The sequence below is a fragment of the Tachypleus tridentatus genome, chromosome 13, assembly GCF_004210375.1.
Source record: "Tachypleus tridentatus isolate NWPU-2018 chromosome 13, ASM421037v1, whole genome shotgun sequence".
NCBI classification, from domain to species: domain Eukaryota; kingdom Metazoa; phylum Arthropoda; class Merostomata; order Xiphosura; family Limulidae; genus Tachypleus; species Tachypleus tridentatus.
In genome coordinates this window covers 157,185,916-157,199,362 of record NC_134837.1, presented here as the reverse complement: position 1 = coordinate 157,199,362, position 13,447 = coordinate 157,185,916, and the positions used below count along the sequence as shown (strand labels likewise).

At 32.3% G+C, this 13,447-nt stretch overlaps 1 protein-coding gene across 1 annotated transcript in view; it reads left to right on the top strand.

Annotated features, from left to right (window-relative positions):
• Positions 1-13,447, top strand: part of LOC143236343 (hepatocyte growth factor receptor-like) — an 81,249-nt gene that overhangs the window by 14,423 nt on the left and 53,379 nt on the right. The window contains exon 2 of the mRNA XM_076474617.1: positions 4,979-6,522. Within this exon, the coding sequence (XP_076330732.1) occupies positions 5,377-6,522 (1,146 nt within the window). The 5' untranslated portion in view covers positions 4,979-5,376. The remainder of the gene's footprint in view (positions 1-4,978; positions 6,523-13,447) is intronic.

The following is a 13,447-nucleotide window of genomic DNA, read 5'->3' as shown; positions in this document are numbered from 1 at the left end:
CTAACTTGACAAGATTTAATATGTGCATTATTCTAATATTGAATTTAAATAAGATATGTTGGGCCAAAAGCAAGTAATGCAGCTTATATTTATCGCTTTCCCCCCTTTGATAGTGTCCCAAGTATTAATCTGTAGAAATAATTTTACTTCTTTATTGTATTGCTTTCTGCAAACAGAGCTTTATACGCTACATGATGATGTATTCTACAACTTTGTATAAATGAAAAAAAATGAAATTACATCAACAAAAGGACAAGGCTTAATGATTCACAACTTTGATATTGGGGAAGTGGAAGCCTCAATCACCCGCTGTTTTTTTTCTTTTCTTCTTCTAAGTACTTTAGTCATTCTACATTTCTACCATACACCGGATGACTGCGCATTAAACCTACACATATCCTGTGGTTAGGTTTTGGGTAATATATACATTGTGGTAAGCTATATAAATCAATGTTATGTAACCTATTAAGTTTTTAAAACAATATATATATATATATATATACATATACGCAAACACACATTAAGAAGTACACAGATTGGTTGTATGTAGGTGACGACCTTCCCTATAATTTATTTCTTGCATGGCTGGCTCCCTTCTCGTTCGTATAGTCCAAGACTTTCTGGCCTGTATTCGTACCCTGCCATCTACAGACAAATATTCGAAATAACCAACATGTTTCCACGCAATTCATGGTTTACTGAGTTTAATTATAAACTGCATGTTTGGAGGTATTTATACATTTTGGAATTAAAGAATCTCGAATGCACAAATACATATTTCTGTGTGTGTGTATATATTAACTTGTGTGTGTACGACGGCGCATGTACTGATTTATGTTCAGGTAAATGAAATGGGGACGGGTGGAGTATGTCATTACTTTTGCTACTGCCATACAAATGGAAAACAAAATGTCCTGTTTGAAATCTGTGTACAGGACAAAACCAGTCATGACGCTTTAGTTAAGAATGAGAGAGGGAAGTAAAAATTCAAGATTTGATTGAAGATATGCTATTTTTCCAATAGGTTTATAGGACGGCAGTTTATTTAAACGTATTTCAGTCAGGTAAATGTTTGAGGTAAATTTACAAAGTAATTTCTTGTGTAGATCACATTCTTTAAATACTGCAAATATATAGAAATTTGTTATCGTACTTTGGGAAGCAAATACATTATGTACCTTTATTTATTATACAGTGCATATGTTACTTCAGAATGTTAATATATTTTTCTTATATTTGAATGAATTCTTTAGTTATTATTTTTCCAGTAACTGCTTTATCAGTACGTGGTGAAAACCCATTAGTGCTCATGAATTTGTATATCCGACTCGATAACTTATTTTAAACCAACTATGTGGGAAACGAAAAGAAACAAATGGCCATATACCCTGCATGAGAATTTAAATAAACGTCTTCCCCCAACTTGTTCACCCGACATAGTCAGGTGGTTAGGGTGCTCGACTCGTGATCTGAAGGTCGTAGGTTCGAATCCCCACGCATCAAAACATGATCGCTCTTTCAGCCGTGGGGGCGTTATAATGTGACGGTTAATTCAAATATTTGTTGCGAAAAGAGTAGCCCAAGAGTTGGCGGTGGGTGTTGATGACTAGATGCCTTCCATCTAGTCGGCTAATGCAGATAGCCGTCGTGTAGCTTTGTGCGAAATTAAAAAACAAACAAGCAAAATCTTAATATGTTTTATGTGTTTGTTTTAAAGTTTTCGAACAGAACTACATAAAGGGCTTTCGACGCATAGCCGTCTTTAATTTTTAATATAGAGACGGAAAGGACGATAGTTAATAACAGCCGTCTCCAATTCTTTGACTACTCCTGTCTTGTAGAATAGTGAGATTTGTAAGTCACTCTTATGCCATAGCGAAGGTACCAATGTCGACAAATTTTATATCAACATGATGCAAACTATGAATTCCCGAATTTATAATCTGATAGGCTTTCCACTGGGTTATGCCTGGTCATGTTATGTTAAAATAAAAATAACAATTTGGGTTGGAAAACATTTTATTATTCTGTTTAAATGTTATTTTTGATTTAGAGCATCATAGGTAGTGAAGTCTCCCTTTCCCAATAAGTGAGGCATAATTCTTAAATATTACAAATACTGAAAACTGGGTTTCGATACCTGTGGTGGGTACAGCACAGAAAGCTTATTTTAAAACTTTGCGCTTGCCCACAAGCAAAGAAACAATTAGTAATCAAAGTACCTACGTACAATGTAGATGTATTTTCTTTTGTGTATGCCAACCTTTCGAGTCGTGAGGACGTTAAAATGAGACGTAAAACCCACTATTCTTTGGTAAAGAAGTCCAAAAGTAAGAGGTGGGTGCTGATGGGTGGTCGCTTTCCTTTTGGTCAGCAGTTCAAAATAATGGACAACGACAGATTGCATTAGTTTGCCTCGTTATACCCGTCTAATCGAAACTATTAATTTACTATTATGATTCCAGGTAATTTGACAGATATGCAACTGGACTGTTACGCGCAGTACAGTACAGTAGTGAAGGAAGGGACAGGTGATGTTAAAACTTTTTATTTTATTTTATACATGCATATAATTTATTGGGCTAGAGTTTTCGAAGAATATTCTAATTTTGTTCTATTGATAAATGAGATATAGCTTTTTATTGCATAGTATTATGTAGGAATGTTTTCTAATATTTAAGAACAACTGTAAGACACGCTTTCCTTTGCAATGTTCAGCAAATCTTCAAATAAATTTGGCATCAAGAACAGGAAAAAACATGGCGTTGTATGTATTTATTTAGTTAAAACTAATCACAGCTTTATCTTTACTGGGCATTCCACATAAAAGATGATTCACTTTTCTGTAAGCTACCACTCCTCATATACTTCCGTTCTTATTTGCACATTGTGGAGACTTGCAAGGAACTTATCATTAGAATACATAATACATATGCAAGCTAAAGAAATCTGAAGTTCGTGTTGAACCTTCAGAATGACTGAAAGATTTCGTAAATGCAGGGGTTTCAGTAGATATTTAAAAAAAAACACTCCCCAGTCATCAAATTTAATCCAAGAATAAAATCAGTGACACTAAGGACAAAAACTGTTGAATTTGCATGCGAAAAATATTATTAAGCCTGAAAATGATCGAGCAGAGTCTGATCTAAATTAGTGATCACGAAGTACTAACAGCTCCATCGCACAGAAATCCATAGGTGCTATATTTTAGTGTCAAATAGGATGAACTAGCAGAGACCTGTGAAACATTTGGGGTTAAATTAATATCTTTATTTGAACAGTATTTCTTAAACTACTGAATTTTTAGAATGATACAAATTAATTCTTATCCCAGACAACGAAATCTGTAAGTCTAGTTGTATTAAGCCTAACTTTAGTTAAGCCTTTATTAAGTACAGCTTATATTCGATAAAAAAGATAAACTAACATTGTAACTTGTATATTTGTTGCTTTAATATATTTACGGCTACTCACCATACTTAGTAATACCAATAAATAAAGTTATAATGTTATTTTGCGACTTAACTTTAGACCTTTTTAAAAACTTTGATAAGCTTTAATATGTTCTTATACCAAATGTTCACTAAAGTATATTTACTTCTGCCTTTTGTTTACATCCGTTGAAATGAAGTGCGCGCATATTATCAAGGCCGACAAAAATAAGCATCTTTACAAGAGATGCCCTTTTTAATTTTGAGCTTCTTGAGGTTATGCGACAATCGAACATTTCTGTCGAGTTAATTATTTGTGTTTACTTAAGTTATGTCACTTTTATAAACAGAAATGCTTCTTGGTTATGTTATGTACTCTTGTCTAAAGCACGCAATAGGCTTTTGCCACTTGCCTTTGATAATTCTTATCTGTTACAAACGCTGCATTTTCTTTACCAAAACTGGGGGGCAATTTGTTATATTTTCTCTCATTAGTCCTGGTTTCTCCACGTGGATCCATGTTCTTTTTTTTTTTTTTTTTTCCAAACCTAATATAATAAGTGCAAGGGATATCCCCTGTTTGTAATTTCGTAATCCACAATCTGAAGTTAGCTTTATGATACGAGTTTGCGAATATTTTGCATCGGAATGAGCTATTACATATTATTTCCCAAAGCGATGAAATTTTGGCAGAATCATTCAGCCCATGAATGTAGTTCTGATATATGCCTTTCAAACGCGATCTTATGTCAACTATGGTTTTCACTTGCTGATTTTCGTATTTAAAACTGTTATATATAATGTACGCTATACTCTACGTTTAAAAGTATACGTATACAAATAATACTATGTGTCACTATTCAGTGGAGCGACACGAAATACTGAATGGAAAAGGAAATTATTTTCTGTTCCTTATACGGCTTTAACATGCATAATGTAAATAACATATACAATGTGTTTTATCTGTATTTTTACATTTAAACTTAAATATGCAAGTCATGGTTTTGGACATTGTGTCAGATAGATGTTCGTAAAAGATGACATATTTACTAATATTCTGCGCGACAAAATACCTTGTATGTACCTAAGCCACAAAAATATATTTGTTTTAGAATAGTCATTTTTACTGATACTAAAGTATTCTAAGTTGGAATACAGGTATTACAAGGTAGAAAACTGTACAATGGACCATTTTTGCTGTTTCTACTACGAGCATCGAATCTCGCTTTTTTAACGTTATAAATATTTAGACGTACTTCCGAGTCACTGAGAAACTAATAATTTTGGTTACCTTTTATTGATTATTCATCTTTGGCACCGCCTGCGCCCTCCAGTGGCACAGCGACAAAGAGTGATTTTATCTTGGGCACAGGACAGATAGCCATTATGCAATTATAAAAGCAAATAATTTCTCTCGTACACATGTACGTACTTGATGTTGTTAAGTGCTTGAAATAAGAGACTGTAATAATCTACACAATAACAACTTATTTGGGTTCACATTTTATAGTTTAATATAACTTTTTTTTTTTCTCTCTCTCTTGCAGAATTTCTAGGAAGAAGAAAATATTTTATTAGAGAATTCATCTATGGTTTACTGGTGGATTAAGGAGGTCTATGTATACCTGAAGTATTGATGAATATTTTTGGATATACGTTACGTTTCACAATTAAAATAGAAGTAATTCATTGTTTCACTTTGAAAGTTTGATGGAAATGATATTAACGTCTTCAAATAAAAACGTTTTATTTATTACAATGAAAATAACCATTGAAAAGGTTGTTTCAATTCCATCTGGCATGGTATATATTAATCATTAACAAATATTACTTTCCTTGTTTTTTGGAAGTTGACATAACTCAGGTTTTTACTGTTTTTGGCAAGACAAGTACGAAAAAATAACAATTACTTTTTGTGCATCATTGTTTATGTGAACCATAAAGAATGGATTATTCACGTGGATGGATAATAAACACAATGTTCGTGACTTTCCAGATAATGTTGGTTACTGGAGAAATTAAAAACGTGATTGAGAACATTAAGAGTTTCAACAATGGTAATGTGTTGGCTCCTTTGTTCAGGGTTATTGTTCAGAGGGAATCAGGAAATGTTTTTGTAGGTGGTCGAAATGCGATATATAAATTAACAAGTGATTTGCTCGTTTTGGAAAATTTTGAAACTGGACCCAAATTTGACAATTCGAACTGCTATCCTATTCCTTATGATTGTGACCACAAGCGAGAACTGAAAGACAATGATAACAAAGTGCTTTTATTTTATAAACAGATCGGTGATACCGAAGATTATATACTCAGTTGTGGCACCATCTTTCAAGGTTCATGCAGCTTTCACTCTTCAAATATTTTATCTCATCTTCTTGACATTGGCCCAGGAAATGACACTGTTAGTTACATTGCTAGTAAAAACTCAACTGTTGTCTTTTTTGCACCAGGACCCAACTCAATAAATGTTTTGTATTCTGCATCATCTTACGATGGAAGACAACTTAATATGTCTCCAATGTCAGTAAGCAGTAGAGTTATTAGTTTCAAACCAGATAAAAAAGCTGTGTTTGAATATGCGTTCAAATCAGAATTCTCTATTACTGGGATTGATATTCACAAAAAATTCAAATCGAGTTACGACATTCAATACATATATGGTTTCAGTTATGGCAACTTTTCTTATTTCATTACTGTACAACCGAAAAGTCCAAAGAGCAATGTGTACGAAACTCGTCTAGCACGTGTATGTCAAAAAGATGTGTCATTTTTCTCGTACATGGAATTACCAATCAAATGCACAGGTTTGCTTGATTACACATTTGCAACAGCTGCATATTTTGCACCACATTACACGGAAACAAACAGCAACGAAGCTTACAACGCTGTTTATGTATCTTTTTCTTATGTTCAGTCGAGTCTTTATGGTCACCAGCTTGACAAAACTAAGGGATCGCAGTTGTGCTTATTTACAATGTCGGATATAATCAGTGCCTTCACAATAGGTATGCAACATTGTTCTCAAGGAAATCGTACCGTTGGACACCTAGAGGTTTTAGAAGGAAATAGAATTGAGTGTATCAAACAAGTAAGAATTATTTATTTTTTGTACGTTTTGTGCATATACGTATTTCATTCCAAAGAGTTTTAATGTTATTTAAAATTTGATACCTACATTGTTACATGCTAGAAATAAATTAATATATAGATTTAGTATGCTGCCTTTTATATTCATATGTTGATTGATAGAAGACATTAAATTAGGCAAGAAATAAATTACTATATAGATTTAGTATTCTGCCTTTTATATTCATATGTTGATTGATAGAAGACATTAAATTAGGCAAGAAATAAATTAATATATAGATTTAGTATTCTGCCTTTTATATTCATATATTGATTGATAGAAGACATTAAATTGGGCAAGAAATAAATTAATATACAGATTTAGTATGCTGCCTTTTATATTCATATATTGATTGATAGAAGACATTAAATTACACAAGATATAGATTATTATATAGATTTAGTATGCTGCCTTTTATATTCATATATTGATTGATAGAAGACATTAAATTGGGCAAGAAATAAATTAATAATAAGATTTAGTATGCTGCCTTTTATATTCATATATTGATTGATAGAAGACATTAAATTGGGCAAGAAATAAATTAATAATAAGATTTAGTATGCTGCCTTTTATATTCATATATTGATTGATAGAAGACATTAAATTAGGCAAGAAATAAATTAATATATAGATTTAGTATGCTGCCTTTTATATTCATATATTGATTGATAGAAGACATTAAATTAGGCAAAAAATAAATTAATATATAGATGTAGTATGCTGCCTTTTATATTCATATATTGATTGATAGAAGACATTAAATTAGGCAAGAAATAAATTAATATTTATATTTAGTATGCTGCCTTTTATATTCATATGTTGATTGATAGAAGACATTAAATTAGGCAAGAAATAAATTAATATATAGATTTAGTATGCTGCCTTTTATATTCATATATTGATTGATAGAAGACATTAAATTAGGCAAAAAATAAATTAATATATAGATGTAGTATGCTGCCTTTTATATTCATATATTGATTGATAGAAGACATTAAATTAGGCAAGAAATAAATTAATATTTATATTTAGTATGCTGCCTTTTATATTCATATGTTGATTGATAGAAGACATTAAATTAGGCAAGAAATAAATTAATATATAGATTTAGTATTCTCCCTTTTATATTCATATATTGATTGATAGAAGACATTAAATTGGGCAAGAAATAAATTAATAATAAGATTTAGTATGCTGCCTTTTATATTCATATATTGATTGATAGAATACATTAAATTGGGCAAGAAATAAATTAATAATAAGATTTAGTATGCTGCCTTTTATATTCATATATTGATTGATAGAAGACATTAAATTGGGCAAGAAATAAATTAATAATAAGATTTAGTATGCTGCCTTTTATATTCATATATTGATTGATAGAAGACATTAAATTAGGCAAGAAATAAATTAATATATAGATTTAGTATGCTGCCTTTTATATTCATATATTGATTGATAGAAGACATTAAATTAGGCAAGAAATAAATTAATATATATATTTAGTGTGCTGCCTTTTATATTCATATGTTGATTGATAGAAGACATTAAATTAGGCAAGAAATAAATTAATATATAGATTTAGTATTCTGCCTTTTATATTCATATATTGATTGATAGAAGACATTAAATTGGGCAAGAAATAAATTAATATATAGATTTAGTATTCTGCCTTTTATATTCATATATTGATTGATAGAAGACATTAAATTGGGCAAGAAATAAATTAATATATAGATTTAGTATGCTGCCTTTTATATTCATATATTGATTGATAGAAGACATTAAATTACACAAGATATAGATTATTATATAGATTTAGTATGCTGCCTTTTATATTCATATATTGATTGCTAGAAGACATTAAATTAGGCAAGAAATAAATTAATATATAGATTTAGTATACTGCCTTTTATATTTCTAATCGATCTATAAAACTCTTTAAATTAATGATTACCAAACAAAATAAATTTAGAAATTATCTATCACTAGTGATCTGACAATATTTTTCTTTTGAAACGATAATTCATCTGATTTTTGTTTTTCTTTTCGTAAACCTACCTTTTAAAATATGAAAGTCTGGGAATTACATGTTGTCAAATTGTAATTATAATTATAAAACTTTATAAAACATCAAGTAAAGTAATTATGCTGAATTTCGAAAATGCATTATAAAGTATGTAGAATTATTATGAAAAGTTTTGCTATAAGCACACAAGTTTCGGTTTGATAGATTTGTTTTCAACAGGTCTATTTGTAGGCATTTTTTATCTAATTAAAAATATCAAAAAATGTTTTCCTAGACATTTAAATATGGAGATTCATAGTTTATGCTTTACACTTCAATTGACATTTTTGCTGAGGCACATGTTTTGACAAAAAATACATCATACTATTCCACTGTGCTTTATGCAGAACGATTCAACTTATCTAAATTATTTGTTGTTTTTTTCAGAATTTCTATCAAAACTACATATAGGCTATCTACGCACAGCTGCTCTTAATTTTGAATTGAAAGACTAAAGAGAAATCAACTGACTAATAACATCCACTATTAATTATTGGGTAATTCTTATTTGATCAAATATTGGGATTTGACTCTCACTCTTGCAACATACTCACGGTTCCAAACTGGAAAGTATGTTTTTGTTACAATGGGTCTCGAACCATGAACTCTCTAATTCAAAGTCCATATTCACTAACGACTAAACCAAGCCCGTCATTTAAAAATAATAATAAATGACTTTAGAATAACACGCAGAGACGTATATAGGTCAGATGGGGCCTGGGGTAGTATAATAGCTTTTCTCCCCCACCTCCCCTAAAAATACAAGCGCATAGAATGCATAAAAAATTCAAATTGTCCTTTAGTTAGGTTTTCCAAATTGTCTGGGCCCTGGTGCAGCTAGCACTTCTGCTTTACCTTTAACATGGTCCTGATAACACACTACTAAACTGTAAGTTTTGATACAGTATGGTTAAAAAAATAAAGTTACAATAAATATTTTTAGGAATTTTAAGTATTGTTTTCAAAGTGTGAGGACACACCACCCGTGTTGACAAATTTTCTAAAGGTATATCATAATCGCCACTAATAATAGAATAATAATAACACAGATAATTTAAAAGATGTAACGGTGCAAACAAAACTTCAGCAGAATAAATGCCAATGTAGATTGTCTTAAGTGTTCAAATGCTGAGTGATGATGTACTAACGTGCAATGAAGTGGACCAAGTGCTTAAATGTTTAAAAATTGCATGCGAAACATATCTTTGATGTAGGGATGAAATATATAATGTTTCAACTTCTCTTCTTCAGTCAACTGCTTTAGGTGGAAGAAGTGTAAAATATCACAGGTTTAACATAACATGTATCTAATAATCTAACTGTTGGGCCGAGAAAAACAACAGTTATTTAAATGTATGTTCTTATTGTGATTTGTAACCTAAAGTTCTATTTGTTGGAGCTAAGTAGACAACGGTTTTACCATAACACATGTAGTATATCTTTTAAGTCTGTAGATGTGTATATGATGACGTTTAAACTTCACATCTGTAGTTAAATATTTGTAGTCTATTACTTCAGCTGTAGGACTGTAGCAGGTGACGTTTTAATTTCCGATCTGTAATCTACTATAATAGCCTTAGGGTTGTACAAGATGACGTTTTAATTTCCCATGTGTACTCTAGTATTTAACTTTATGGTTGTAGAAGATGACGTTTCAGTTTCACATCTGTATTTTACTATTCTAGCTTCAGTTCTATAGAAGATAACGTTACAATTTCATATCTGTAATCTACAACTTTATCTGTAGGAGCAAAATGGGTGATGTTAACATCATATTCATAACCAAATACTTTAGCTGTTCGGTCCAGTCAATTTTTATCTGTTTATCTACAGGGGTGAAACAGGTAATGTTTTAACTGAGCGTGACCATGCAATCTATCAGGTCATCCTTTAAGTAATGTCCGATTTTCGGTTCCGAAAATAGAAAGGATTTCAAACGCTTTTAATGTTACTTAATAAATAATGTATGTTCCATTATTATTAATTACTTCCTACCAACGATTCACAAGCTTCTAAATGCCACTTCTATAAAATTCTTGGGGTTTGGAGAAAAGAATAGAGAGAGGGTAGTTTTGACATCTTCATGTGTTTCAAGCTCTTTTCCATCAAGATAGTTCTGCAGACTTCGGAATAGATGATAATCAGATGGGGAAAGGTCTGAAAAATAAGGTGGATGTGGAAGTTTTTCCTAATGTAGTTCTTCAGTTTTGAGATTGGCATGGCCTAGCGCGTTAAGGCGTGCGCTTCGTAATCTGAGGGTCGCGGGTTCGCGCCCGAGTCGCGCCAAACATGCCCGCCCTCCCAGCCGTGGGGGCGTTATAATGTGACGGTCAATCCCACTATTCGTTGGTAAAATAGTAGCCCAAGAGTTGGCGGTGGGTGGTGATGACTAGCTGCCTTCCCTCTAGTCTTACACTGCTAAATTAGGGACGGCTAGCACAGATAGCCCTCGAGTAGCTTTGTGCGAAATTTCAAAAACCAAACCATCATCAGTTTTTTGCAGAAGTGACTGGTGTAACACAACACATTTACGATTGATCAAAACAGGCTTTTTTCTTTCAGTGCAACATTTAAGCACTCTAACTATTGAAAGTAGAAGTCTGATGTAATTGTTACACTGAATAACAAAACTCAAAATGGATCACGCTAACAATATCCCACCAAACACTTAACAATACTCTCCTAGAGTGGAGGTCCATTTTGGGCTGTGCTTTAGCTAATTTGTCTGCACTGAGCCATTGTCTGCGGCGCTTAACATTTTTATAATATATCTATTTTTCATCTCCAGTTACTTAACTGTCCAAAAAAAGGTGAGTTACGTTCACGAGAGTGCAGAGAAGCGCAAATGTCCACTCTTGCTCTAAAGTTGGCTTCTGTCAAACCTTGGGGGACCCATTTTCCAAGTTTTGACACTTTTCCAAGCTGTTGCAGATGACGGTGAACTGTTGAAGGGTTGAATTAAGCTTCTGTGCTAGTTATTTAACTGTTAGATCACAATATTAATCAAGTGCAGCCAGCAGCAAGCCATCATTAAACTCAACAGGACGACCTGAACATTGCGCATCACTTAAGCTGTACTCACCTGATCTGAACTTCTGAAACCATCTTCGACATTCTCTTTCATTACGAGACCCTGCACCATAAACACCTTGAATGTTTCGTGTAGTTTCTGCTGTACTATTGCCTTTTTTAAACTCATAAAGCATTATATGCCTAATGTGCTCCTCAGACACATCCATCTTCATAAGAATTTATTTCATTAACGATCTGAGGAAGTGGAGTTGGGTTAGTTTCTTTTATTTGTCTGAACATTTTTATACACGTCCTACTACATATTTTAGTCATTAAAGCCTTCAACAAAGACAGAAATGATGATACACTTCCTGTATTAAATTTTCGGACATTACTTATGGGATGACCTGATATTTGAATGATAGCCATTATAGGAATAGGTGACGTTTTACCTTTAACGAGCTATTACCTGATTTATACCTTGCTGAATAAGTTTAAGATGACCTTGTTGCTATTATTTAATTTAATTAATGAGAATGTGTTTTGCAGTTCTTTACATGGTACTTTATAATATTTGAAGTGAATCGTCTTATACTGATGTCCATAATTTGGAAACTAATAATCAAAACACGGGAATATCATATTTAATAGGCAAACCAATGAGACAGTGGGAAAGACTATTCCGGTGTTTAATATAATTGTAATTAGAGGGCACTGATCGCTAGATTCACACAGCCAACATAATAATGTTAGTTAATTTATCATTTGTGCCTATTATTGCTTGCATTCATGAGAGAATGAGATGCACAGCTGAATAATACTTCCAAATTTTCAAGATTGCATTGGTGTGGTATATGTTGGTATGGTGGACGTGTTATGGTAAATCAATGACTCAAACTTTGTGGAAACTGTGCTGGTCAGTTGTTTTAATAATAAGTGCGATTCGTGAAAGTATGTTATACTGTACCATTTCATTATGGAAAGGCCCTTGTATGAAGACACGTGGAGCGTATTCTTTACAGGTGGTGTTAGTTTGGACAAAGGGATAAAAGTGAGTCATGTCAGTTAATAACATTGCTCAGACAAGTGCTGCTGGTTTCTACTGAAACCCGGGATTGGAGTACAATGTTCAAATGTTCTTGTATCAGTTCAAGGGTGATTTATAACTTGTAGGATAAGGTCTCAGTATCTTACACATGATTTTCCAAGTGGTTGACTGTGGAAGTCTTGTTGGCTTGGCAACTTGACTGGTGCTGCATTTCCTCTGAATATTTCTTTCCTCAGTAGCGACCGACGATTCTCTAATTTACACCACAACTTCAACAGGTGTTGCGTGGCACTATTACGAGTTCCATCAAAGCCAAAGCTGATAACTTCTTTGTGATGTGTAATTAAAATATAACTTGTTAGGAATTTCTTTAATCAGTTATGACAAGTTTTGTGCTGTTTTTTTTATTTTCAGTATGCAAATCTCCAGATCAGTTTTTACTTGGATCATTATTTTTGGCTATGGGATCACTTCTCCTATTGTCTCATTACTTTGATTACTAAACGTTGTAGTTTTGTAATTATTATATCTCAATGTACGGATGTTAGAATAGGCCAACTAACTTGTTCCATAACCATGTGTTTACAAGTGTGTATAGAATTGTCGTGTTTATGTTTGTGTACCACATACACGAACAGCAGATCTATGTTCTCAAATAATTTTTGTTTTGTTTTAAGAGGAAACTTACACAATGAGTTGTTTGTGCTCTGTCCACCACGAGGAATAGAACCCAAGATCTTAGCTTTGTGATTTGT